The sequence below is a fragment of the Emydura macquarii genome, unplaced genomic scaffold, assembly GCF_026122565.2.
Source record: "Emydura macquarii macquarii isolate MOO-44397 ecotype Brisbane River unplaced genomic scaffold, CSIRO-AGI_Emac_v2 contig_1107, whole genome shotgun sequence".
In the NCBI taxonomy this organism is placed as follows: domain Eukaryota; kingdom Metazoa; phylum Chordata; order Testudines; family Chelidae; genus Emydura; species Emydura macquarii.
The window spans coordinates 1-25,395 of record NW_027131244.1 but is presented as its reverse complement, the minus strand read 5'-3'; the positions used below and the strand labels follow the sequence as shown (position 1 = coordinate 25,395).

Here is a 25,395-nt window from a genome sequence, read left to right as displayed (position 1 = left end):
TGTAAGTGCTTGATGCCCTCATTCTCTCCCAGGGCTAAGTCCACAGATTGTCAGTGTGGACTCAGAAAAATTACTGACAGAATGCCTCAGTCTGAAACTGTGATAGGAATGTTAAATTAAACTACAGACAGGATGCCTCAGATTGAAACTGGGATAGAAATGCTAAGTTTGAGCGGAATGTCTTAGCCCTGCCATCTAAGTGCAAGTTCGTTAGTCTATGTTGTAGAACTTATCCACCTTTGAAGTCCGAACACGGACATCTCCTGTCAGATAAGTTAGCAAGTGTCTGTATGTGATCCAAGACTTCCTGGCCTCAGAAGACCCACCCAGACAGGCTAGCACCTGGAGCACCCCATGGTGTTTGTAATCACCTTACATGTGGGCAATAACCTGTTAATCAAACTCCACTATACGATCTATATGTAAATGAATTTAAAACAAACCCATATAAGTCCTTTGTATCTGGTAGCAAGGTGAAGTGCCAGTGATCAGCACAGGGACGTGCTGCCTGGGCTTCCCTATAGCTATAGCTGTTTGTGTGTGTGTCACAAATAAAGCTCTACTCGATCTAACCCTAAAAGAGAAGCCGCATGATCTTTCTTCCACGACAGAGCTTACAAACTACGTATCAGAAGAGACAACAAGAGACAGCAGATGGGGGAGTACAAGGAACCAGTGAGACAGTATTGGTCAGCATGGTGGGCAGTGGTCTCAGCACACCAGTAATTCAGTAACCATTTTCAAGTTTTTTCTAGGCATCATGGGAAAGATGTTTGAACCATGATAATGAGGTGGCTTTGCTGGTGTTCACAGGGAGCTTCACCCACGTATGAGGGGCAGCATGAGAGAAACACAAAGGTACTTGTTTGAACATTTAGCAAGGGTGATGGAGGATGACATCATAGGCCATTCAGAGTCAGGAGTCAACATCTCAGTAGTGAATGAGATGATAGCTAGGCTGGGGATAGGCCATGAAGGACCGTGCAAGTGAAAGTAAGTAGCTTGAGTTTGGTGTGACGGAGAAGGGGGAGCCAGTGGAGGGATTCAAAGAGAGGGGTGACAAGGTCAAAGTGATGGGCAAGGAAAATGATTTTTGCAGCAGCATTCTGAATGGACATGAGCCAGGTGAGGTTGCAGGTATCAACACCAGACAGGAGGATGTTGCTGTAATCAAACTACAAGATAAGAGCCTGGCTGAGAGTTTTAGCTGTGTGTGTGGATAGGAATGGCTGTATCTTAAAAACATTACACAGAAAGAACTGACAAAATGTAGACATAGCCTGGGTGCAAGGATCTAGAGAGAGAGGTCTTTCCCCTTCTTCCACAGAACCTGTGTCTCGGTTCCTTTCTGACTTTGAGTCTCGGCTTTCCAGTTGCAGACTTAGGCAGCCTGAGCCTGTGACATTACTATGTCAAGAGTACTGACAACTCTCATGATGATAAACATTTTTGTTAAAGCCCCAGCTCCTGGAATCAAGAGGTTGAATGAGAATTTCAGCTTTAGTTGTTTAAAAATTGGTTTTTAGCTCACAAGGGCGCAGAGTAAAATTTGAAAATGTGACCCGGGTGTGCACCCTGAGAGCTCAGAATCAAGGAAATAGAAAAAATGTAACATTTATTATTTTATAAAAATGTCATGATTTTTACAGAAACATGATGATTATTTGGTGCCTGACTAATGATTTTTGAACACTTGAGCTCGGCCTTCCTGTGTCAGTTTCACTTTAGATCTTTTCGCACAGCTCCTGTAGCTGCTGCCATGTATCTCTTGGCCCCCTTGTGCCTTGCTGCAGTATCTATCATAAATGTCTCTGATAACCTGGTGCTACAATATCAATGCACTGGATCTGATTACTTACCACTAACTGATACAGCATTTCTGTAGTTAAGAACTTCAAGAACATGTTTGACTTCCCTATATATCCCTTATATATATATATATATATATATATATATATATATACACACACATTTCCTTATATCCCTATTAATCCATAAAGATAGGTGCTTCTTCCTTTTCCTGTTTTACAGTTGAGGGTAATGGCTTGATTGGAAGCTGCAGGTAATCATCTTCTGTTAAAAACTGGACCATCAGTAACTTGTTCAATCACATACTGAATCAGTGACAGAATCAGGAATAAAACCTACAGTCTTTGTACTACACTCATCCTTTATTTGTATGGGTCCAGAATTGTGGTAGGCACTTTGCAGAGAGATAAGAAGGTGATGTTCCTGGCCCTGAACAGCATGGAACTGATGACAAGCAATATTCACATAGATTTTTGCAGCTGCTATAGCTAACGAAGGTCCTGTCTTCACTGCAGGAAAAGGTGTGTTCTTAACTTGAGTTAACTAATTCAAGGTGAAATCCTAGTCATGACAAGGTAGTTAACAGGTTCATTAAATATTAGGCTTCCCACAGGCTTTAATTTGACCTGCCAAGTCATATGAAAACTACAGACTGCCTTGTCTTCACTAGGATTTTATCTTGTGTTAGTGAACTCCACTTCGGAACACCTTTTCGCATTGAAGACTAGACCTATGCTTTATAGATCAATCTCTTGACCTCTGGAGGTAGCTAGCTGTGATTGCTTCATGCCTTCAAAGTTGCAGACTGACTTTATTAAACATTAAACACTGCAGAATGCTACAGGCTCCCTCCTCTAACCTCTTCTTCAGTGAATTTGATACAATCATGCTCCGGTATCATTTCCTTGTCCGTATTCTATATTGTGTTTCTTTCTACCTGTGGCCTTGGCATTTGCTCTCTAAGCACTAACACCTCATGCTTTCTGTTGTCACATTTGAGCCATGACCTGCTGGAGTAACTTTGAGTTTATTCCTGTCCTGTTTGCATACTGACAAATTCACCATTATGCTCATCATGTGTACTACGACAGAGCACTAATTATCACATGGATCCAACTTCTTTACAATAGTCAGACAAATAAAGTAAAAACCTGTGTAAATACAACCCTCCAGGTCATAGAAATATATTCTTTAGGTCAAGAAAGCAGGCTTCTTGTGATGCCTTGTAGAACCCTGTTTACCTACATAAGCCTACATTGTGCTGATTACTGAAAAGAGAGCAAGAAAATTCTGACTTTCCTGATGGAGTCAATGGGGATCTTGCAGGTTTCCTGCTCTTCTCCCTGGGGCTTGCTTCAGTTTTCATCAGCCAGCTTTGTTCTTAGTTATTTGTAGACCTATCAATTCAACAGCAAGTAAGAAAATCGGCTATGTGTAAGCTAAAGATTGTGGCAGCAGTCTGCGTTTAGTTGTCCGAATGGAATTTCTCACATGTGTTGGTAGTGATTTATCTTAGGAGGTAATGGAAATTCATTTAACTTTTGACCCTAGCGTCACGCTGGCTGGATTGGGGTGGGCGGGGAGGGGGGATTTATTATATTATTTAACATCAATAGGACAAAATCATAGTGATTCATGTGAGATATGCCATGTCAGGTACTGTTAGAAAGGCTATAATGTGCTAAGTAAGATGATGATGTTTATGTTCATGTGTTATATGTGTAATGGAAGTTATGGATATGTTTGATATATCTGTATTTCAAAGTATGCTGTCTGGGTAACACCTCAGACAGGATGGCTGCAGAACAATAGCCTGCTTAATGGCCAGTTAAGACATTCACAGGTACAAGGGGCCCAGGGGGAGAAGCCAGGGATATACCTGATGAGTCACCAGGACTTGCTCATGTGACTCTGGACTCCATTTTGGTTCCTGTGAAATTCCACAAGCAGCATGGCAAGGGCCAGAGGACATAAAAGGCAGGTGCACGGAATCCATTTTGTCTTCAGTCCTGTTCAGCTTCAGCCACCTATTTACCTCTGGATCAAGTCATCTGCAACTGAAGCTGTGAAACAAAAGACTGAGACCCATCCAGGTACTGGATGTACACCAGAGGGACCATACAAGCCTGCAAACTCCACAGTTCTTCTAAAAACCTGATACATATGGACTTTCAAATCATTTGTGTGTATCTGATTGCTTTAATCCCTTTAGAATCATAGAATCATAGAATATTAGAGTTGGAAGGGACCTCAGGAGGTCATCTAGTCCAACCCCCTGCTCAAAGCAGGACTAACCTCAGCTATATCATCCCAACCAGGGCTTTGTCAAGCCTCAGCTTAAAAACCTCTAAGGATGGAGATTCCACCACCTCCCTAGGTAACCCATTCCAGTGCTTCACCACCCTCCTAGTGAAAAACTTTTTCCTAATGTCCAACCTAGACCTCCCGCCCTGCAACTTGAGACCGTTGCTCCTTGTTCTGTCATCTGCCACCACCGAGAACAGCCTAGCCCCATCCTCCCTGGAACCCCCTTTCAGGTAGTTAAAGGTCGCTATCAAATCCCCCCTCATTCTTCTCTTTTGCAGACTTTAACATTTTAACAGGTTTGGGGAATCAGAAGCACAGTTTGTGGCTGGCTGGGAAGCCTGGCCTCAGTGTCACCCACCAGTGCTGGGAGAATCTGCTTTCCTTTTGCAGCCTGCCCTGACCTTGGCATTTGCAGGTGGCTGCCCTAGGCACAGAAGGGTCACACTTAGTGACAAGTGAAAATGCCTGTGTGCTGAGCCATATTCAGTGCATAGGCAGGAAAGCTGTTGTTCTCAGCTGAACGGTGGAGACCGCAAGTTCTATAACTGCTCATTAAAATAAGAGGTTAACTAGTTTCTTTCTTCATGGGACAGAACTAAGCTTGATTCCATAGCTCAGCTTCACATGACCCACAAGGAGACAGCTACTGAAAGAGGGACGCACCAGTATATAATGGGCTAAAGTATGGTACTTGAGAGTTAGGAGTGAATCTTCAGTGCCCTATTGCTGTGGTGGAAGGGCAGTATGCCTATATAAAGCATAAGGGGAGTGAGGGGGAAATGGCCAGCAGTTCTTGCTACACCTTTTTAAAAGGTACCCCCAGCATATTCCCCCAGAGTAATCCTGTTGGTTCTTCTCAGTAGACAGGCCAGGCTGGGATATCTCCATGTTGCTTTCCCACTCAAACCTGTCCATGCAAGAACATGCCCAAGTAAGAAGTCAAATATTGGGTTCCAGTAAATGATGAAATGGGAGAGAATGTGGTCCCACATTCACCTCTGGGGCTAACTATCTGACTGTGGGCCTGATCCTACCTCCCATATAAGTCAATTGCAACGCTCCCATTGACTTTTGTGGGAGAAGGATTGGACCTCTTGCGACGAAAGCCACTGTTTTGTTTCCAGAATGAGATCAGGTTTAAAAAAAAAAAAAAAAAAAAGCTCGGTGTATATGTATATACAGACATACAGAATATGTATGATTACTGATCTTTGCCTGGTATTTAGTCCCCTATGTAAGGACAGGGCTCTCTTATAAATGACCTCATTTCCACAGTTCTTGTTCTCTTCTATGGTGACAGTACTCTCCCAGTGCTAATCTGTTGCAGTCTATAATTATTGTGCTGAAATGCATTACTACTGGATTTGTCTCTACAAGAAAATCTTTTTCAGTAAGGTTTTGTTGGTGCGAACTGTGCAGCAGGGACTTTTGACAATACGCCATGCCATGGAGGGAATGATACATGGAATGATTTGGTGAGCAAAAACAACGAGAGTCCCATAGTACTTTAAAGACTAACACATTTAATTTCTGCAGACATAAGCTGTACAGCCCACGAAAGCTTATGTCTGCAGAAATTAAATGTGTTAGTCTTTAAAGTGCTACAAGACTCTCGTTGTTTTTGCTATATACAGACTAACACGGCTACCCCTCTGGAACTTTTCTACTTGGTGAGAAAAGACATCTGTTTTTGTAAGTATTGTTACAGTGAGAGCAAGAAGTGTATTACAAATTGCATGTCAGAGGTGGGGGAGAGAGAATATGCCCTGTCCAGTGTCTTTAGCTTCAGAAACAAATCAATACAGCATTTGAATCCCATCTCCCACAGAGAATCACAGCACAGTGGGGGTTTTTATTAAAGAAGCCAAAGGTCCATGCTGAAGGAAGTGGTAATGGTTGCACCAATTAGAAACCACTTACAATCTGGGGGGGTTGGTTTTTGCACCAGCCAAATGAGTCAATAAGAAAGTCAGCCACACTGCAGAAGGCTTCTTTCTATTCTTCTGACCAGGAAGTCTGAGCTGTGGGGTGTTGAAGTGGAAGCAAGAGGGCATCATTATATACATGAATCTAAAATTCATGTAGAGAAGGGTCTCCGCCTGGGTTCAGAGAATTACATTTTAAAATAGTTACAACAGCTCGGAGCTGGATTTGCTGACCTGACCTATGATCAGCTTCCAGCTAGCTTCCAAGACCTGCCTGGCCAAATAGCAATTCATTTTCTTTAATAAACCTACCTGGTCTCTTTCCATCATTGGCAAGGTTTTTCAGGTTTCAATTAACTTCATTATACTGTTTTGTATTGCCTCATTCCTACTATAATGTTTGACCAAAAAGAAATAGTTACTGTCAGAATGGAAAACTTTCCCTCACCTACTAGTAAGCACTGGTCTGGGCTCATTTGGCAAGGAGATCATCCTTGGGCCGGGGGAGCGTCTTGTCTCTCTTTATGATGGGGGGGACAAAAAACACTGCTTAGCACATACACAAAACATTTCATCCATTGAGCTCAAAGCACTTTAGAGGTGGGTAAGTATCATTCTTTCAACTATTTTACAGCTGGGGAAACTGAGGTGCCCAGAGAGGTTAAATGATGTCATCAAGGCCAAAAAAAGTGACGCATCGGGAAGAAATCTGCTGCTCCTGGATCTAACTCCCAGTTCTCTGCCATTGGACTATGCTGCTTCCAAAGTCCAGACTAAGAATCCTCTCTACTCCCCTTAATAGCTGTATTGTGTTGTAGATCAGGAACATGAATGACAGTTGGCTTTCGCAGGTACCAAAAGCTGTGAAGTTTCTGCAGCTGTTACCGTTGGAGTGAGTGTTTCGATGAACCAGATATGTATAAATGAGAGTGGTGTTTAAATCTGTGGCACTTCTAGGGGCTCAGTCTTGGGGCTTAAAACACTTTCCAAAAACTAGTCAGTGGCACACCCACAAATAAAACCCTGATTTCAAGTCCTGACTCTAACCACACTGCCTTGTCTTCCTCAGAGATTGGTGCTAGAGGGTATTTTAAATCAATGAGTGCATGAAGTCAAATAGACAGTGAGTGTTGTATCCTGTCCAGCATTTTGTAAACGTGAAACAATCGGGGCTCCTTTTGATCACATCTTTTCATTTTCAAAACAATCCAAAGGAGGACAAGTGAGGAGCAGTGGCACTCAAAAGTAAAATAACCATGGTCTTTATTAACAGACCTTCAGCTGAGTGGAAATGGTTTCACCCTCTTTTAAGGACAATCTTCGTTCTGAGCTATTACTCCTCCAGTGAGGTGAGCAGCAATGAAGTTTCCCTTTGGATTTACAACCATTTAAAAAAAAATCATTACTGAACTCCAAAAGGAGGAATTCAAGGCTAGTTCAAACTACAATCTCTTTAATTGGCATGAAGATTGTGACACCTCTGGGAAAATAAAACAAACACAGGAGGGTTATAGGAGTTAGAACCTGAAAAGATCAATTACGTCATCCAGTTCATCTACCTGCTAATGTAAGATAACTCCTTTTGCTAAAGTATTGAAACTATATTTCTAAAAATGTCAAGGTACATGAACATGGAACAAGTGTTGAAGACTGACATAATGCACACTGTTTATCAAACAGAAAATTGTTTGCTAGCTCTGAACCTGGACCAAACAATTTTCTTGCAAAAAAAAAAAAAAAGAAAAAAAAGAAAAAGAAAAAGAAAAAAAAAAAGAGAAAATTAAAAAAATTTGCCTACCTTTCGTCCAAAGCTTTCCATACACTTCATTTTGTCCTTGTTAGTCTAAATTAAAAAATAAATAATTAGGCAAACAATACAACTATTTTATTTATAAGAAACATAATTAACTCTTCTGGATCAGAGGTGACCACTAGTACCAGTGTCTGCCTCTGCAGAATGCTAGTGCTGAAATTTTTGTGACAAATTTATGAAAATGTGAGCACCTGAAGTTAGATATTGAAGTTTGTGAAATTTTAAAACAGAAAGTTATTTTTAAAGATACAAGGTCAGATCCTCAGCTCATGAATTCAGACTTCAAATGTTAAATTCTGATTGGTTTTCAACAGTTGAAGATTTTAAAAAGCTATTGAAATTTCTATTTTTTTTAAAATACAGGTCATCTGTAGACTTAAAATTACAAATAAATATATTTTAAGCATTTTACTGAATACTGCTAATGCGAATCAATTTTATGAGGAAGGCATGCAGATACTATAGTGATGAGCAGTAGTATGAAATCCTAGGAGACACACTTTTTTGGGGGGAGGGGGGTAAATATCCAAGTACCATGTTTTACAGAATCTGTCAAATACAAATAGTGCCAGTGTTAAGATGCTGATGTCTAACTGTGGCCAGGTAGCTTTTGCTATTCAACTTTTGCTAATCTTGTGTTTCGTTCCACTGTGTTTTTCACACTGCCCTGGGTCACTTAATTTTCTTATAGTTGTCTGTGATGTCATAATCATGCTAATTCTTCTATTGTCCACAGTTTTCTAGAGAAAACAGTGCTGGATTTCTAATGTAAAAACCAGGACAAAAAAAATCCCACTTACAGGCAATGAAATCCTCCAGAACCCTTTCTTCTTACATCTTAAAAACTGAACCAGAAAACCACTCTGGCACAAACCCAATGTTTTCATGTGTGCTGGTCAGCTTTAACTCCATGTTTGTTACTCCATCTGTAATACTGGGATAATAATATTAATCTATCTACTTCACGGGAGAGTTATGAGGATTCATCAATTAATGTTCATAAATGTGTTTTGAAACTGGAATGTGATGTGTAGATGCTAAGTACCATTTTACTCTACAACCCAACATGCAATCACTTCACAGAGAGTGCTACAGAACTCCCGTTTTTACATATCAAAGCTCTAGTCTACTTATAAGAAATGACCCTCATTGCCATTGTATTTTTCTATAATATATCTTGAAAGGTCAGAGTTGGGCCATGCAACTTACAAAGTCGATTGGCTCTCTGTTTGGGGGCCTAGCGTCACAGCTTATTCTCTCTGAATTCTTCCCTTGCAGATTTGGAACACCTTCTTTGGTAGACGCTGCCTGATAATGCTCATGAGCATATTCTCCATTTACACTGGCTTTATCTACAACTGCTTCTCCAAATCTTTTCCCATGAGGTTACACAAGCACATAAGCAGTTATATTACCCATTACCCATTTCCATTTCATTTGTATAGCAACCAAATCATGGTATTCACATATTCCATTTTGCTTTCAGGTTTCCCAACCCTATTTGGACTAAGTCCAAACTGATATATATTTGTTTGTTTATATTGTTGGCTGAAGTAGATAACACGCCAGCTTTTGTGGCTCTTTCCATCACCAGATGTTCAGGCATGCTCCACAAGTCGGGTGCTAAAAACAGGCCCCACAGGACTTGCTGGGGGCCCAGCACTTTGCAAATGTCGGCCCTTGGTTTGGCGCCTAGATGGGATCTGAATGCTGGAATCTCTGACGACAGTCTAGTGACAATATCCACCACGCTTGTGGCCCTCTCCTCACTGCCTGAGCAGAACAGAGGCTCCCTTCCCGGAGGCTGCTGTGTGACTGGGCCCAGCTAGCCCTGGTCCTGCTCTGATCTGGTCTGGTCCAGACTCAGCCCTCCCCCTCCTTCCCAGCACTTTCTTCCTTTGCCTCTTTAGCAAACTTGAGCTGATGGGCTCCTTGAACCTTTATCCCACCCAGCCAGGAGAGTAGACTCCCTGGTCACCTCCCGCCCCCGCCTCCCCTTTCCCCCCGCCAGTGAATTTTCACAAAGATGCATTTTGGCTTCCTATCAAGGTGTTTTTGAGCCAGGCCTTAGGAGCCATTGTCTTGCCCTGCAGATCTTTATGCTAGGGCAGAGTGCGTGTATAACCCGCCAGCTTGGGGCTTCATCCCCACATTGTGTGGCTGTGAATGACCGTCGAGGGGTAGAGGGGGGCCAGAAAAGCACGGTCCTGGTTCTGATCTCACATCTGGTTTACGCTGGTGTCACTCCATTGTGCTCATTCTCGATTTACACCCGGCACAGTGCACACAGGGGCCCTGGACCCCTCATGGGGTCAGCGGGGCCGAGGGAGCCACTGGAAGGAAGAGGCGGGAGCCTGGAGAGGGGGCCAAGGCAGGGTGGATCTAGGGGCTGAAGGTCATTGCTACTGGTCAGTGACTGGGCTGGGAGGTACGGGGGTCTTGGCACAGTGCACACAGGGGCCCTGGACCCCTCATGGGGTTGGTGGGACCGCGGGACCCCCTGGAAGGAAGTGCCAGGGAGCTGCAGACCCACTGGCTGCTGGGCCAAAGCAGGGAGGGATCCAGGGGCCAAGGGGGCAGGGAGCGGCCCAGGAGATTCCACCCAGGGGCCTTGGACCTCTCGTGGGGTCGGTGGGGCCGAGGGATCCCCTGGAAGGAAAACACGGGGGCTGCGGACCCGTTCACCGCCAGCTGGGCAAGAAAAGTGGGGCTGGGAACGAAGAGGAGGGGCGGGGGCGGTTGCGAGAGGCAGGGGCCGAGGGGACTGGCCGACCGCCCCCGCCCAGTCAGCAGCGGCGCCCCACAGTGATACTTGTCTCTGGCTCCAGGCCATGTTTAGTTAAGCCCCGACTTGCCTTCAGTTTGGGTATTGATTGTGAAATTTAATATTTTTTATTAATCATTTAAGGGTTTGGGTTTTTTGGTGGTATTTTACATTAATTTTTTTATTTGATTAGGTAGGATTTCATTAAGTTTCTGTTGGATGATATTTTGGTTTATTTTTTCAGTTTAAAGCTGTGTTTGTATGTAATTTAAAGTTTTGGAGGTAGCATTTATTATAATTTTCTGAGGTTTAATAGGCTTCGGTGTGTTTTTTTATTTATTTTTTAGGGTATTAATATATTAGGCAATGTTTTTTATATTTTAAGGTTGAATGTGTATATATTACGGGATTTGATAGGGCTTTAAGGTTTTTGCTTAGGACATTTAATTTGTTTGTTAAAAAAAATTTAGTAATTGTATTTAGTATTTTTGTTATTTTTATTTTTTGCTTGGGACATGCAAGAGTGTTAGTGTTGTGTGCTGTTTAGGTGTTTATTTAGTGTAGTTATTTTTGTATTGGGGTGTTATAAATGGTGTGCAATGGGGGTGTTATGTTAATAATTTGTATTTTTATAAGATGTACTTTTGGTGGTTTTAGTATTTGGTTTTTAAATATTTTTAATATTAAATTTTTAATATTGTATTTTTTGGGCTTAGGAGTGCAATGTATAATTATATTTAGATAGGTGTTTATATATATTTGCAGAGGGATTTATTAATATTTATTGTGGATAGTATATTTTTAGTTTAGTAATAGGGTTTTCTTTATTAGGTGGAATATTTTTATGTAGTAATACTTAAAATTGGTTTTGTTGTAAATTATTTTAGACTGATTTTGCTATTATAATAGTGTATGGGGGGGGGGTTGGGTATAATTTACTTTGTGTAAATAAACCAAATTATTTGGGCTAGTTTTCTTTTTCCTGGGGGGGAAAGGGGTATTTATTTTGATGATATTAATTGATAGTTGCCTTTTAAAATTACAAAAAGGGGGCTCGGAGCTTCCAGGGAGTGTCCACCTAGGGTCCCTGGACCCCTCATGCGATCGGCGGGGCTGAGGAAGTACCTGGAAGGGAGAGGCGGGGCCTCGAGGGGGTGTGGGCCGAGGGGGCAGGGAGCGGCCCAGGAAATTCCACCCAGGTGGGGCATTTAAGATGCCGGGCCGGGCCAGGAAAGGGGGGGCTGGGAACAAAGAGGAGGCGGCCAGGGCGGGGGCCGAGGGGACTGGCTGGTGTTGTGCCGCAAACTGTGGTCCGATAGATTTGGTGCCCCGTCTCTATTTCTGGCATTTAAGATGCCAGATGACGTTTGCGGCACAACGCCGGCCGGCCTCGGACGCTCATTGGCCAGTTCCGCTCCCGGATAGAACACGCTTGTCTTTGTCCCCCCCGGCCCACGATCTCCCTTGGCCCTGGCCAGCACGAGACGACAACCAGCCACCGGGCGCCAAATTCAAACTGGGAAATGAAAAACGAACTGTCTCTGCATCCCGAGAGCAGCAGAGCTCAGCAGCGCCGGGGCCCAACAGGCAGGCAGCGGGGCGCACGACCTCCTGCCCCCACCGACACCGGGCAGGAGCGGCCCAGGATGAGAGCAGAGCTGAGAGGGGCAGAAGGGCCAGAGCGGTCCAGGGGCTGGGGATCAGGCTGCGGGCAGGGGAAGGGGAAGGTGCCTTGCTATCGGGAGTGGGGGCTGGGGAAGGGGCCCAGGATCTGGGCAGGGAGGGGATTTATAGGGCCCACTAGGCAGCGTTCCCTCCCTTGCTGCACACAGCCAGGAAGCTGCAAGGCCTTTGTCAGTGGTGCCCAGGGCATCCTACGAAGCCGCTTGCTTCCTCCCACACAGCTCTCTGGGCAACCTGAGGGGTTGTCACCGCTCTCTAGAGCTCGGGGGCTGGCTCCGACCCAAGCCTGGTGGAGCTCTCTGTGTGACACTGGGGAAGTGGGGGTTGCCATAATCTCACAGAGGTCGCTGTGTGACACAGTTGAAAATACCTATTGGCGAGCTTCTCTAACTGCTAGAAAGAGGCTGGGGTTGGATGTGTCGCTTGCCTCTATCGTGTAGGAAGGGGACTAGTTTATTTGTCTGTCAGTTTTGCCTTTGCCCTCTTACAACAGTACAAATGACCCTCTGAGAATTTTACGTCACTAACAGGCTGGATCCACTACACGAATGTGAAACCCTCTCCATTTTGGTTCATGCTTAAACTATCATTCTCTACTGTATATAATATGCATAATGCAAGCACTGTAGTTCCCATATCTGTCACTGGTGTTCATCTAAGGACAACCAACTATCCTTTCTCCAAATCACTATATATGGTCCTGCTATCTATCCCCCCAGTTCTAAATTTTAAAAGCATTTATCATCCATAAAGTCCAGATTAGGAATTTTATCCTGCCATTTGAGGATGATGAATTTAGTCCTGAACAATGCTAAGGAGAGACGTGCCTGGCTTCTAATATATTTATTTTAATCTCCCATGGGTGAAAACCCTCCTAGTTTATGGCGTTTTAAGCAGTTGACCATCTATAAAATAGGTATAATAATACTAACCTCACGGGTGTGGTTTCAGATCCTTGACTATCCAAGGAAACTATTTACTTGGTGCTGGTCATTTGTGCGGGGTTTCACAGTGTGTCGATAAATAAGGAGGTGCTGCTTGTTTTTCCTACAATCTGTTCTGACCTGTCCTTCCCTGCCCTGCAGTGGATATAGTATGCAATTCCTCCCTATGGACATAGGGACTGTTCCCTAGTCACAAGATAGATGGTGAGGAATCCATCCTTGGGACTACAGCTGTATGGAAAGGAAAGCCCCTCGTACCCCAACTCATTGGGCACCTAGCTTGAGAGACTCTTTAGCATGGGGGATGGCACCAGGTGAGTGAGCAGGGCTCTGGGTTTGTTTCCCTGCAGGCAGTGGAGAGGCAACAAGCAGCGGGTTGGATAACAGTCTGACTAACATCCAGGGGCTAGGGAAGATGAGCTCTGATGGAGAAGGAGAACCAGACACTGGTGCAGGAGACGATCAAGGTAAGGAGGGAGACGGTGGGGCATATAACTGAGGAACCTCTGGAAACTGAAGACAGGTCATGTGGATGAGAACACTCCAAGACAGCAGACCTGACACAGTCTGGGTAGCCTGAGCCTCCCCAAGCTGATCTGCACAGCAGGGTCCTGTGGCTAAAAGGATCTTCCCTGGAACATTCCTGGGTCCTTGCAACTTCCACACTGGTTCCTCTTTTTTTCTTCCAGACTGAAGAATACTCCATTGCTGCCACTGCTACTTCCTCCTCCTCATGGCAGGACTCGATATCAGAATGGCCCCCCTACTCCTACATAGCCCTGATCCAGTTTGTCATCAACAGCACTGAGAAGAAGCGCATGACCCTGAAGGACATCTACACCTGGACGAGGATCATGTCCCTTATTTCAAACATGTGGCAAAGCCAGGCTGGAAGGTAACATGCTCTGCTGGGGACCGCACCCATAGGTGTGGGCAAGAGGGTCTTAACACTAGTGGGATGCTTGGCTGAGGAATTGCTTTTCATTTGCATCCAAAGGAACAAGCACCTTGTGTAACAGGATGGAAACCGTTTCAAACGAAGGGCCCTCTTCAATTCCTGCTGTTCTCTTTTCCATCCCAAACACCAGCATCCTCTCTCGCCTCCTCTCAGGCAGGGCACTGGGCTGGCTGGACAGTGGGCTGGAAGCTGGGATATCTTCAGTGAGGGCACTAAAGGCCTTTAGTGATGCGGCTATAACTGGGTACCAGTTGAGCATGAGGGGCCATGGTCTGCCAGGACTCCATGGGGCAGAGTTCCCCTGCCTGGGCTGTAGCATCTGAGGGTCCCACCTATGCTTGGTAGCCAAAAACATTTCCTCTCCTCCCAGAACTCCATTCGACACAATCTGTCCCTTCATGATATGTTTGTCCGGGAGACGTCTGCCAATGGTAAAGTCTCCTGGACTATCAACTGCTATCTGACGCTGGACCAGGCATTCAAGGTGAGAGTCTTCTGGGAAGGAAAACAGATAGCCTTCTCAATTCCTGAACGCCAAGACATCTGACTGCATCTGATTTCAAAAGGGGGGGGAGGGACGAAGCCTCCTTGGCACCTGGCTCCATTCTCTAGACGTTGGGCTGTTAATTTGACAAACGGTGGGTTCTGTTCGAAGCAGGAGGTGCTCTGGATGGGCTGGAGCACCTCTGGGGCAACAGGGCTCTCCAGGTGCAGTGTAGCAATGTGAATGCTGAAAGAGGTAGAATAAGCTTTCAACCTGATGCTTTCCAGAGGCCTGCTGCAAACTCACATGGGAGCTAATGGAAAGACTCCCATTAACTTTAATGTACTGCATAATTGTGTTTCACCAGCCATGCAGGCAGAATTGCCCTGTGTAACCTGGGGGCTGCGGAAGGGTCTCTTTATGGAAGGAATGGAGACCTTCTCTTGCTGCAGTGATTTTTTCAGAGCAGGCAGGGTGAACACTTCCTGTGTTTTCTCCCTGGTGGGTGGGCGCGTTCAATAGCTGGGTACTCTGACTTGGGAACTTTATGCAAGAGTTAATGTCCCATATTTTCCCCCCTTTGGTTAGTAACTTCCTCTTATTTTTCTCCTTCCTGACGTCTTGCCGCCACAAGCCGCAGGGTCACCAACGTCGCCTGAGTGCTGTGAATCAGGAAGACTTTCTCGCTGGCTCGGGGCTTTTCCATTTGCCAATCATTGCAGAAAAGGGCAAGCTAGGGGAGGGGGAATGAGTCACCGCAGCTGCCAGTCCAATAGCTCCTTGCACACCTTTCTTGGGGAAGGAGGCCTGATATAACGGAGGGGCAAGTTTCTAACTGCCTACAGAAAATGTACTAGCTGGTAGATGATGATGGCTGGACCTTTGCAGAAGCATATAACAGCTGCATGTGCATATCTATAGGCGCAGCGAGGTGCCAGCAGCTGAATATTGGCCTGAAATGTGTTTCCAGAGAACAAACCCAGGCAGAAGTGTCAGGTACAACTCTCTCTGGCAGCAACTCCTCTCCTTTCTGGGCTGTGGCTTCAGAAGGGGCAAAAATTTCTGTGCACTCCTTTCTTCCCCCTGGAACCTGGCAGCAGCATGACTTCTGACAAGATGGAAGTTGGTGAGGCCTCCTTCACCTCCAGCATTGTAGTGATAACAGATGTGCAAGCAGCTAGCCAGACTTGCCTCCACTTCCTTTCCACCTGCTTAGATCTGCTATTCCTCGTCCCCTCTGCTGTTCCACTTGAGCATTTTGGGCTATGGTTTGTATGAAAGATACTACACACTATAAAGCTGTACTGTTCACCTTTCCTCAGGCAGTGGAATCAGATCTGATCTGATCTTTCCTCAGGCAGTGGAATCAGATCATTTCTCCTGGAGTAGAGTCCACAGCTGGAGAAGCTCCATCATGCCAGCTCACTCGCTACAAGGCTTTTGGGTGGCAGCTGGCAGAGGGATGGCAAAGGCATGCAATGGCAGGTGGCACACAGCTGGCACGGTATCTGGGTGGTAACAACTGCTCTCTCAGCACAGGCCTCTGGATCCATGTTCCTAAGTGAGGCAACTGAACTGAGATGGGGGTCTTCTCATTAACTCTCTTTTCCCCTCTTTCTCATCCCACAATGACCATAGGAGCAAAAACGACACCTTCCAGAACTCCAGAAGAATGCAGGGGGCAACAGCAGCAACAAAACTGAGCCGCAGAATGCATGCGAGTGTGTGCATCCGTCTGGGACAGAGCGAGAGCCAGTCCCCTAGCCAGTGTGATGGGCGCTTGATCCTGAACAGCCATTCCCAGTCCGTAGGAAAAGAAATGGAAATTGCTCTCCAGCTTTGCCTGCTTGCAGGTTTCCCACGACTGTTCCTGTCTGACAGGTTTGGAGCTGAGGGCAGGGCTGCTGCATCTGAGAGAGAAGACGTCCCAGGGTGGGGGAGACCTGATACAGGGACCTGGTCCTCAAAGGGAGCAGGAGCTGAGCTCTGGTGGGAGCAGCATCCCAACCCAAGGCAGCTTGGTTTGGGGGCTTGTTCACCAGAATCCTGGGTTGCATGGGCTATAAGCTCAGGACTTGCATCTCCATAACTATGCAGAAAAGGCAGGAAAGGGGTGAGCCTCTCCTTGGAATTAGCTGGTTACTTTTTGGGATTGAGGATGGTTCAAATTCCCCAGCTTTTGACTTGCTAGTGCCTGAGGTGTGTGGGGATGGGGAGGTGAAGAGGCTCCACAGAGCAGGACACTAGCTGATCCATTCTCTTCCTTTCCAGACCGAAAGATGAAGCCTTTACTTCCTCGTGTGAGCTCCTACCCGGTTCCAATCCAGTTCCCCATGAGCCAGTCTCTCGTCCTGAAGTCCCCCCTGAAGATGCCTCAGCCCATGGCCCAGGGAGCCTCCCTCAGTAGCTCAGAGACCATCCGGAGCAGCAAGCCTGTACGCATTGCTCCAAAGGTCAGTGTTTCTGCTAGTCTTGAGTTTGTGGGGCCAATCTCTCCTGCTTTCCAAAGGGTTTTCTTGTTCGCCCTCTGTACTGCTGTGAAACATCAAATAAGGATGTCTGGTATGTGTGACCATGCCATTGTAACCCTGCTGCGGACAGATGTCAGCAGATATTCCCTGTGCTTATGGCTCCTAAAGGGAAAGCCCTACTTAGTGTAAGCGGGAGAATGGGCCCGCTATTGTGGGGAACCTTCCTTGCTTGTACAATACCCCAGTAGAGTTGGTTAGCAAAAGGATCTGAGTCCCTGCTCCCACTCCCTTTACCCAGAGGCCCCACTTGACCTCGAGGGCTCCCCTGGTGGGGTGCCCGTAACCCGGACAAGGCTGGGCCCAGGATTTCTGGGGCTCGACCCCCAATCTTGCCGTGGTCCCTGAGGGCAGGGGTAGGGTGTCCCCACTCTGGGGTACTAACTCTGCGCTGGGCACTTCCCTGATCCACTGGTCATTGCATACCATGCAAAGCAATACAATTTATTACACAAACAGCAATCAAATCAATTAAAAAAATAAGAAAAGAGTAAAAAGGCTAAAGGGAAACATCCCAGCACTGTCCCCTGGCCCGTGGCACCACACACAGTGTCTCTGGGGTTCACAGTCCGTGTCACACGTCGCAGGCCCACTGTCCAGGCCCTGGCTATGCTGCAGGGATGCAGAGTCAGCCCTCTGCTCTGGCAGTAGCCACACACTCCCAAAGTCCCTTTTGTTCTCCCCAGCTGCTCACCACACCCAGCTCCAGACAGCTCCTGCCCCAGCTCGATCTGCTCCGTGCAGCCTTAGCTTTCTGGGATGCCCCTCTGCTCTGCTGCTGTAGGTTGGGTCAGCTTGGCTCCATTCAGTTTTCTGTGCTCCTCTTCCAGCCTTCCAGCTGCTGGCTGCTTTGTCCTAGCTCAGGTCAGTTCTGGCCCTGCACGTCCCAACAGGCAGCTCCAGCTCACAGGGAAGGCTGGGCTACCCCCACCCTCCTGGCTCTGTCATTAGCCTGCCCGCCCTGTCAATCAGGCTGACCTGAGTTGGGCTCTCTCCACTGGCCCTGGGAGCTGTGTCCGTTCCAGGGTCCTGTTTCCTCCAGAGATGGCCAATCAAAAAGACCCACTAAGTTTCAGTAAGGGGATAATAGACCCCTTACATTTGTACTGTAGAATTTAAAATGTTTTCTGTTGTTTAAATTTATTTTCAGTGATGATAATTGTAACAAGTTGGCTTTACCCTTTATGGTCAAAGTCCTGTGCCCAACCAACCCCAGTTACTGAGGAGCCAACCTGAGTCAGATCACCTGTCTCACTATAAAGAGCAGCAGGAAGTGGAAGGGGGGAGATGAGCTCTGAGATTTAGAGGAACTGCAGAGAAAGGGAGGGACTGCCAGAGACAGGAAGACTGGCAGCAGTTTGGAGGAGATACACCTGATGGCACAGACTAAGGCCGGCAGGTTAATTCCCTCATGTTGTTTTTCATTCTGGTTTACTTTTTGAAAAATTAAGCCCTGCAAGACTGATCTGTGTGGATGTCCCATTCTGGGAGAACACGTCTTCAAGTTCTCTGGGCTCCAAAACACACTGAATTCAAAGACTGCAAGATATAATAAAATGATGGCAGATCTTGTCACAGCATATTTAATGCAAAGATAAATATAGATACATCCTTCATTAAAAGATATGTGGAGATCTATTTGAATACTATTTGAATACGATATTCTATAATTCTGAAATAATAACATAAACAGTTAATTACCAATCAATATTAACAATCCTTTATTTTGCATTTAAAAGAAATCCTATTACAATGAATATACTCTGATAACATGTATCACAATCACATTCCATTCCATTTGTCATTTGAGTGCCTAAATCTCTCTTTGTTGAAATCATTGCCTTTCTGTAGTAAAAGCACTATGTATGTATGTGTGTATGACTCATGAGTGCCTAACATCTCTCTTTGTTTTTTCAATCATCATTCAGTATTGCTGGGAAATAGACTTTCTGTGTATTTCTGCAAAAATAAAAGCACATATGTAGCATGTGGCTAATCATAATTTTTACAAAGACAAACTGAAGGAAAGAGAGAATGTATGTTTTAATTCTGGGCCTGATGCTGATCTCACTTACGTGAATGTAAATCAAGAGTAATTTCCTGAACAAACATTAATGTAAAACCACTATAAGATCAGAATCAGTCATTGCATGTCTTTATAGGATATAGAAAAATGACCGATGTTAGTAGGTTCTTCACATTAATCTTGGGATGGGAATAGAGGAGAAGGCCATAATACTGTTCCTTTTCAGTATGTTTTTGACTCTGTTTCGGAGATTAAGTGTCCAGACCAAAGCCGTGGGTGGGATCAGCAGCAGAAGCTATAGTATGGGTACAATCTGATCTCACTTTACACCTATGTAACTCCATTGGCTTCTGTTAACTTAGTCCAGATTTACACTGGCATCAGGCCCAATGGAGTTACACCTACGTAAAACTGGCGTGAGATGAGCATGAGCCCTTAAGTGACATTCTTCTCTCTACATGCCCTGCCAAGGACTGATGTTAATGTTGCTTAACACAGTATTAGGTCCAACTGTATTTTCTGTCATCTACCTTCAGAGCTGCTGTAGAGCACAACCAGGAGCCAGCAGACAATGGAATAGAGCTTCCAAATTAGCCATAGATCATGGGTTGTTGAAGGGCTAGAAGGGAGCGCTAAGGGAGAGAGCTGAATGCATGACAGTCCTGCAGATCCCTGATCTTAACTTCCTGGCTAGTCTTCCATGGTAGTCTTTGCATGTCTCTGTTCTTCTCAGAAAGCAGGAGGCAAAACATATGGGCCCTTATGAAGTGCAAATAGGTATTTTCCTGTAAACGTGTGTAAATGTGTTTTAATAGCACATTGGGCTACGCCTCCAACGGGCAATCTCTCAGCCTTGTGTTTTCGAGGTCAGAAGGGCACAATAGCAGGCAGCACTTGAGACACTTAGGCCCATCCACTGACATTAGTTTGTATGCATTGCTCCATGTTGATTTCGATATGGAGTTCCAAATGTGTCTTCATGCTGGCACTGCGGGCTCTTAGAAGATCTATAGTGTAATGTGAACAGGCATATCCTGGCACTGACCTACAATGCAGAATACCCATTGATGCCAAATTATATCATGGCATTCCTGTACATGGGTTGAGGATAGTAGTACTTAACACTGGTGTCAGGGCAGCTCCCACAGAAATTAGTGATAAAACTATCCCTGACTTCCATGGGAGCAAGAACGAGACATAATGTAGGTTGTGAAATATTTCAAAATATTTTCAATATTATTGAACATCTAACTCCTAGTTATTTTATTACTTTTATTAGCCATAATACATTTAATTAAATATTTTGGGAGGAATTTTTGAATATTATGACAAAATTTAAACCTTTATTTTAGTGTCAGTGCAAGATTATCTTTATGTATTTATGAATGATGAAAATCAATTGTCACAATGCATGTGCAATGCTGTGACAAAATCAGTGGACCTGAATATGCAAGGAGGCATCTTAGGATACCAGCTGCATATGCATGCATGGTTTTGAAACAACACAAAAACTATTGCTATCCTTGACAATAATTGATAAATCAGTAAAAAAGAAATACAATCATGTAACTCAATCCAATATATCAATAAGTCAAAATACAATAAATGGACTTTTTCAAAACCCAATATAAAATGTACTCTTTTCATTCAGAGCTTTGAAGTTTGCTTTTGATGTGACTTAATGGTTAGAGTATAATTAAAAATACTGTATATTTAATGGCTACATATAGCTCTACAAATAAGTATCATTGGTACTGTAGACATATATCGGTTTTAAAACTATCTCAAATTTACCACCCATCAAATATTAATTATTCCGGCAATTCTATTTCACAAAGGTAGATTCAATGAAATGTTAAAATAGTTATTCGATACATTCGTTAATTTTCTACTGGCATCTGGATATGTAGAACTTCTTTTCTCATTAATCAAATTCTTCTTATGGGACCCTATTATCACATCTCCTATATTTTGTCATCCTAAAATACTTTGCACTCACCACAAAGGACATGAAAATTCATGAAAGATCTACAGAAGATATGTTTGTATTTTCTGATATAAATACAAATCAATCAAAGCTTACTTTTTTATTGTAACTCTAACTAGAGTTCAAAGTGTGTTTCAAAACTCCCAAAATCTACCAAGAAGAAAAATGAAATACCTTCTCGTCCCACTACATGGTGGTGCCTCCAGGTCAGGGCTGAGATACTGCAACAGAGAGTGTAGGCAAACTTTTGCTGCATTTGGCTGCCAGAGAGAGAGCAAGATGAGTTCAGCTTGTATGTGCTTTCTCCCCTGCTTGTGGATATTAACTTAACTGTATTTAAAAATGTGAGTAGATATACACAATTTTACAGTGCAGTCTAGTAGTACTAGCCTATCTCCACGAAGAATGGGTTCAAGAAAGAAAGATTATATCTTAATGATTTCATCATTATTGATGATTTTAATAGGGTCCTGACTTTGCAATTTTTGCTAATGCAGATTGCCAATGAAATGCAAAACTGGAACAAAGATTAAAGCGGTGAATCATGTGTTTAATGTGACTGATTCTGAGTTGGTTCTTTAGGGATGATGGTTCATTTAATTAACATCACCTGTGTTTTGCAACACTTTTCACTGTGAAGGGTATTAAAGTGCTATAACATTGTTCTTATTCAGCTGACGTGCAGATACCTCTGTGGTGGAGGATGACAGCCAGTTGAGGCTTAGCACATCGCACATCACTTGGGAGAGAGGAAATTGTGGTTAACTGTGTCAGAGCAAAACTCTGCTCTTATAATAAGGCCCATTAAAGCTGTAATGATCATGAAGAGCAGATCGGGAGGGGCTTTGTGGATAATGGCTTTGGAGGTTTTACTCAGGGAGAACTCCCAGTGCAGTCTTCCTCTTGACGTCAGTAAGGAGTGCAGCACACACAAGTCAGCAGGAGTTTGCCTGAGAAAGAACTGCATAATTTGCTCACTCATGTTCATTGCAATGGGAATTTCGGAAGGAAGGGATCCGCAGGGTCCGTGAGCCACACACGGGAGGGGGCGTGTGAGAACTGGGGGAAGCTCATTGCAAAGGGGAGGGGTCCGTGCTAGGTGGGGGCAGGGAACCCTGGAGGGGGCGAGGGGCTGGTGCTCAGGCACGGGAGCAGGAGGCCCATCAGCCCCCACGAGCGCTGACAGGAGACAGGGGCAGGATGGTCCCGAGCCCCCGCCCTGGCAGCTGGCAGCACGGACCGAGCACCCAGCACAGCTGTTCAAAGCAGGAGCGCAGCGCAGCGAAAAGGCGGCGGCAGCTGTAGGGCGGCGGCTGAAGGCAGGAGGCGGGTCGGCAGACGGGCACTTACTTCGCTCAGCGGGACGGGCACACGGTGCAGGCCGGGCTCCGCTCCGCCACCGCCGCCTCCTTCTCCCGCGGCAGCAGCAGCCACTAGCCGCGCCCCGCCCCGCCCCGCCCGCTGAGGGCCAGGCGCATTGGCTGGAGGGGCTGTCACTCTTCCACCCCCTCCCCCCGTGGGGGCGGGGCGGGCTCTGAGCGCGCGGCAGAGCACGCAGTGTGAAGTGTGTCCAGGGCGGGGAGACGCAGAGCAGCACGTGGCCAAGAAAAGGCTGTGGAGGGAAATGGAGGCAATCGCTGCAGACGCTTTATCTCGTGGCACAGTGACGGGCCGGTCATGGTGTCTGTTTTGAAGTGATCTTATTTGTCTCAAATCCTTCTCTGTTGAAAATACCGTGTTTCTGGAGCAAAAGACACAAAGCAAAACAATTCAGTGTTAATGATATTCTTGTTGCATATGCAAAAGGTCTTTGCAAGCGTTTCTTCTCCCTTTTCACCATCCCAACCTGCAGAACTCTTCACTGTCACTGCAAATCACTCACTTCTAAAAAGACAAAACACCATGGAAACTCATTTGCACCCAATAAGCCGGAGTGTGGCACTGCATGCACGTTGTGTTTGCATTTCTCTCTTTTGCACTCTTTCCCATTTGAATTGAGCTTGCATTCATTTTGCCAGGCGGCTCTGTGAGGCTGCAGATGTTGCCCTGTGTTTAAGAAATCCATGAGACAGATCTGAGTGAACCACTTCAGGTGGATTCTCTGCTCCGTTCGATGTCTAGCTGGTATTCTCAGCTTGTTATCAGGATAGATGCATTAACGCAGGGCTGGACAAATTTGCCTCGGAGTTAGTAGCCAGCCCAAAAATTAAGGAGCCAGGCAACGTGGGTCCAACGGTGTGGCGCCCTGGCCAGAGCACAGCAGCCGCTCTCCCCTCTCGGCCCCGCTCTGGAAGTGTTGCCCCGCAATAAAAGTTAGACACACTGATGGGGAACTGTATGCAAGCTTGCGCTGCTACTGCCCAGGGTGCACCGTGTGTAGCTACAGATCATAAAGCTGTGCAGAACAGCGCGGCAGCATCACAAGCCGGCGGTATCACACAGAAAGGTGTCACTTGTTGACCCAGTGAGAAGCCATCGCAGAACTTTATCCTACCGATTGCATCCTTTTTGTCTTGTCCCCCTCCCACCCAAATAACTGCACACACTGCTGCACCCCCACGGCATTTTAATGCCAGCTCCTAGCAGCATTTGCAAAGAGAGAACACGTCTTAGCAGTAGCGCTCTCTTGCTGCGCTGCTGTGCCGCTGACCACTCCGGTGGCCGCCTTGCAGCCATGGCACGACTCGGCCCGGAGGAAGCCAGTTGTCACGCAGCTGCATCATAAGTATGCATCATATTTTCTTTAAAGTATGCTCAACTCTTAAAAGCAATGATGTAATCACAAAGCATTGTAAAAATTTGCCCTTTACCTTTTAGCTTCTGCACATTGTTACGCTGCATTCTGCTAGACTCTTGAATTTATTTATCTTAACTATATTAACTGAATAAGGATATGCACTGAAGCATAAATTATAAAATCTGCTGCTGGGGTTGTATGAGGCTTTTTTGCTTTTGTTTTCTAAGTCAATTGGTGATGTATGCACTTCTGTTTTGTAAAACCATCCGCAGTCATATCAAACTGCCTAATATCTGCAAGTCGTTTAAAATGAAGTGACTCCATGATCTCTTAAATTGCAAAACTACAAACAATACACTAAGTATGATTTCTTAAGTGCTGCATGAATTAGTGACTTCTCCCCAACTGCAAGCTTAACTTAATTCATCCGCAAGTTTTTAAAACTGAAAACTTTTGACTCAAGACTTTAGCTTACATTTTAGAGAGAATATTAAAAAACCTGTTTACACAATAGATATGCAAGCATTCAGAGATCTTTAACTCATTTTTAACACCATTTGTTACTTATCAGACAACTAAATACCAATAGTGAAACTAATGAGAATGGTTAAAGTAGCATTTAAAGCTACTCAGCCTGAAATGGTAGTAACTAAGTAAACAAAACTAGAAGTAAGATCCAAAGACTTCAATGCCTCTGACAAACAGACGAGCGGCAAACAGACGAGCGGCTAACAGAAGGAGGGAGTTTGCCTAGGATCTGTCCGAGAGGAGCCCAGGTGAGTGCTACGTGAGGGGAGCTGTGTTGTTGTGTATGCTGTGCTAGAGGGGTGAGTATCTGAGAGACCAGTTGTGTGACTGGTGCAAGTTACAGCTGACTGTGTGTGTGTGTGCTTGTGACTGGTGCAGTTACAGGGACCGTTTGGCAGTTGAGAGTGTGTCTGATTGATTGATTGGGAGTGCTTTGATCCAGGTGGGCTTTGAGGGGTTAATTGCAGGGGCGGGGCTTTGAGGGGTAATTGCAGGGGCGGGGCAACTGCCCCAGCCTTATAAAAAGCAGCCAGTTGCGAACCAGCTGGGCGGCAAACAGACGAGTGGCTAACAGAAGGAGGGAGTTTGCCTGGGAGTTCGCCTGAGGAGAGAGCCCACAGCGGGTTTTTGCCTTTCAGACATTGCTGAGCAGGGAATACAGCATCTGAAGAGGCTCTCAGAGGAAAGATATGGAGAGTGAGCGATCTGTTGTTGTCACCTGCACTGGATGTGCTATGTTTGTCTTCCTCCCACAGGATAGAGATGACTTCATCTGTACCAAGTGCAGGCTGGTTTCCATATTGGAAGAGAAGGTTAAAGGACTAGAGACCCAAATATCAACCCTGCGTTGCATTAAAGAAAATGATGTCTTTCTCCATCGGTCACAGGCACAGTGTAAGGAA

General features: G+C 45.3%; 1 protein-coding gene and 1 long non-coding RNA gene across 2 annotated transcripts; one reads left to right on the top strand and one right to left on the bottom strand.

Moving 5' to 3' along the window:
• Positions 1–4,946: 4,946 nt before the first annotated feature.
• LOC137151536 (uncharacterized) lies at positions 4,947–22,992 on the bottom strand. Its single transcript, XR_010919291.1, has 5 exons — positions 22,579–22,992; positions 21,403–21,488; positions 7,840–7,884; positions 6,490–6,561; positions 4,947–5,023 (listed from the first exon to the last, which is right to left on the bottom strand). It is a non-coding gene; the product is annotated as an uncharacterized lncRNA (long non-coding RNA).
• LOC137151539 (forkhead box protein M1-like) lies at positions 13,671–17,347 on the top strand. Its single transcript, XM_067545791.1, is given in 7 exon segments — positions 13,671–13,712; positions 13,935–14,088; positions 14,091–14,140; positions 14,574–14,687; positions 16,326–16,404; positions 16,959–17,140; positions 17,327–17,347. Coding segments are annotated over 7 exon segments (642 nt in total).
• Positions 22,993–25,395: the final 2,403 nt, after the last annotated feature.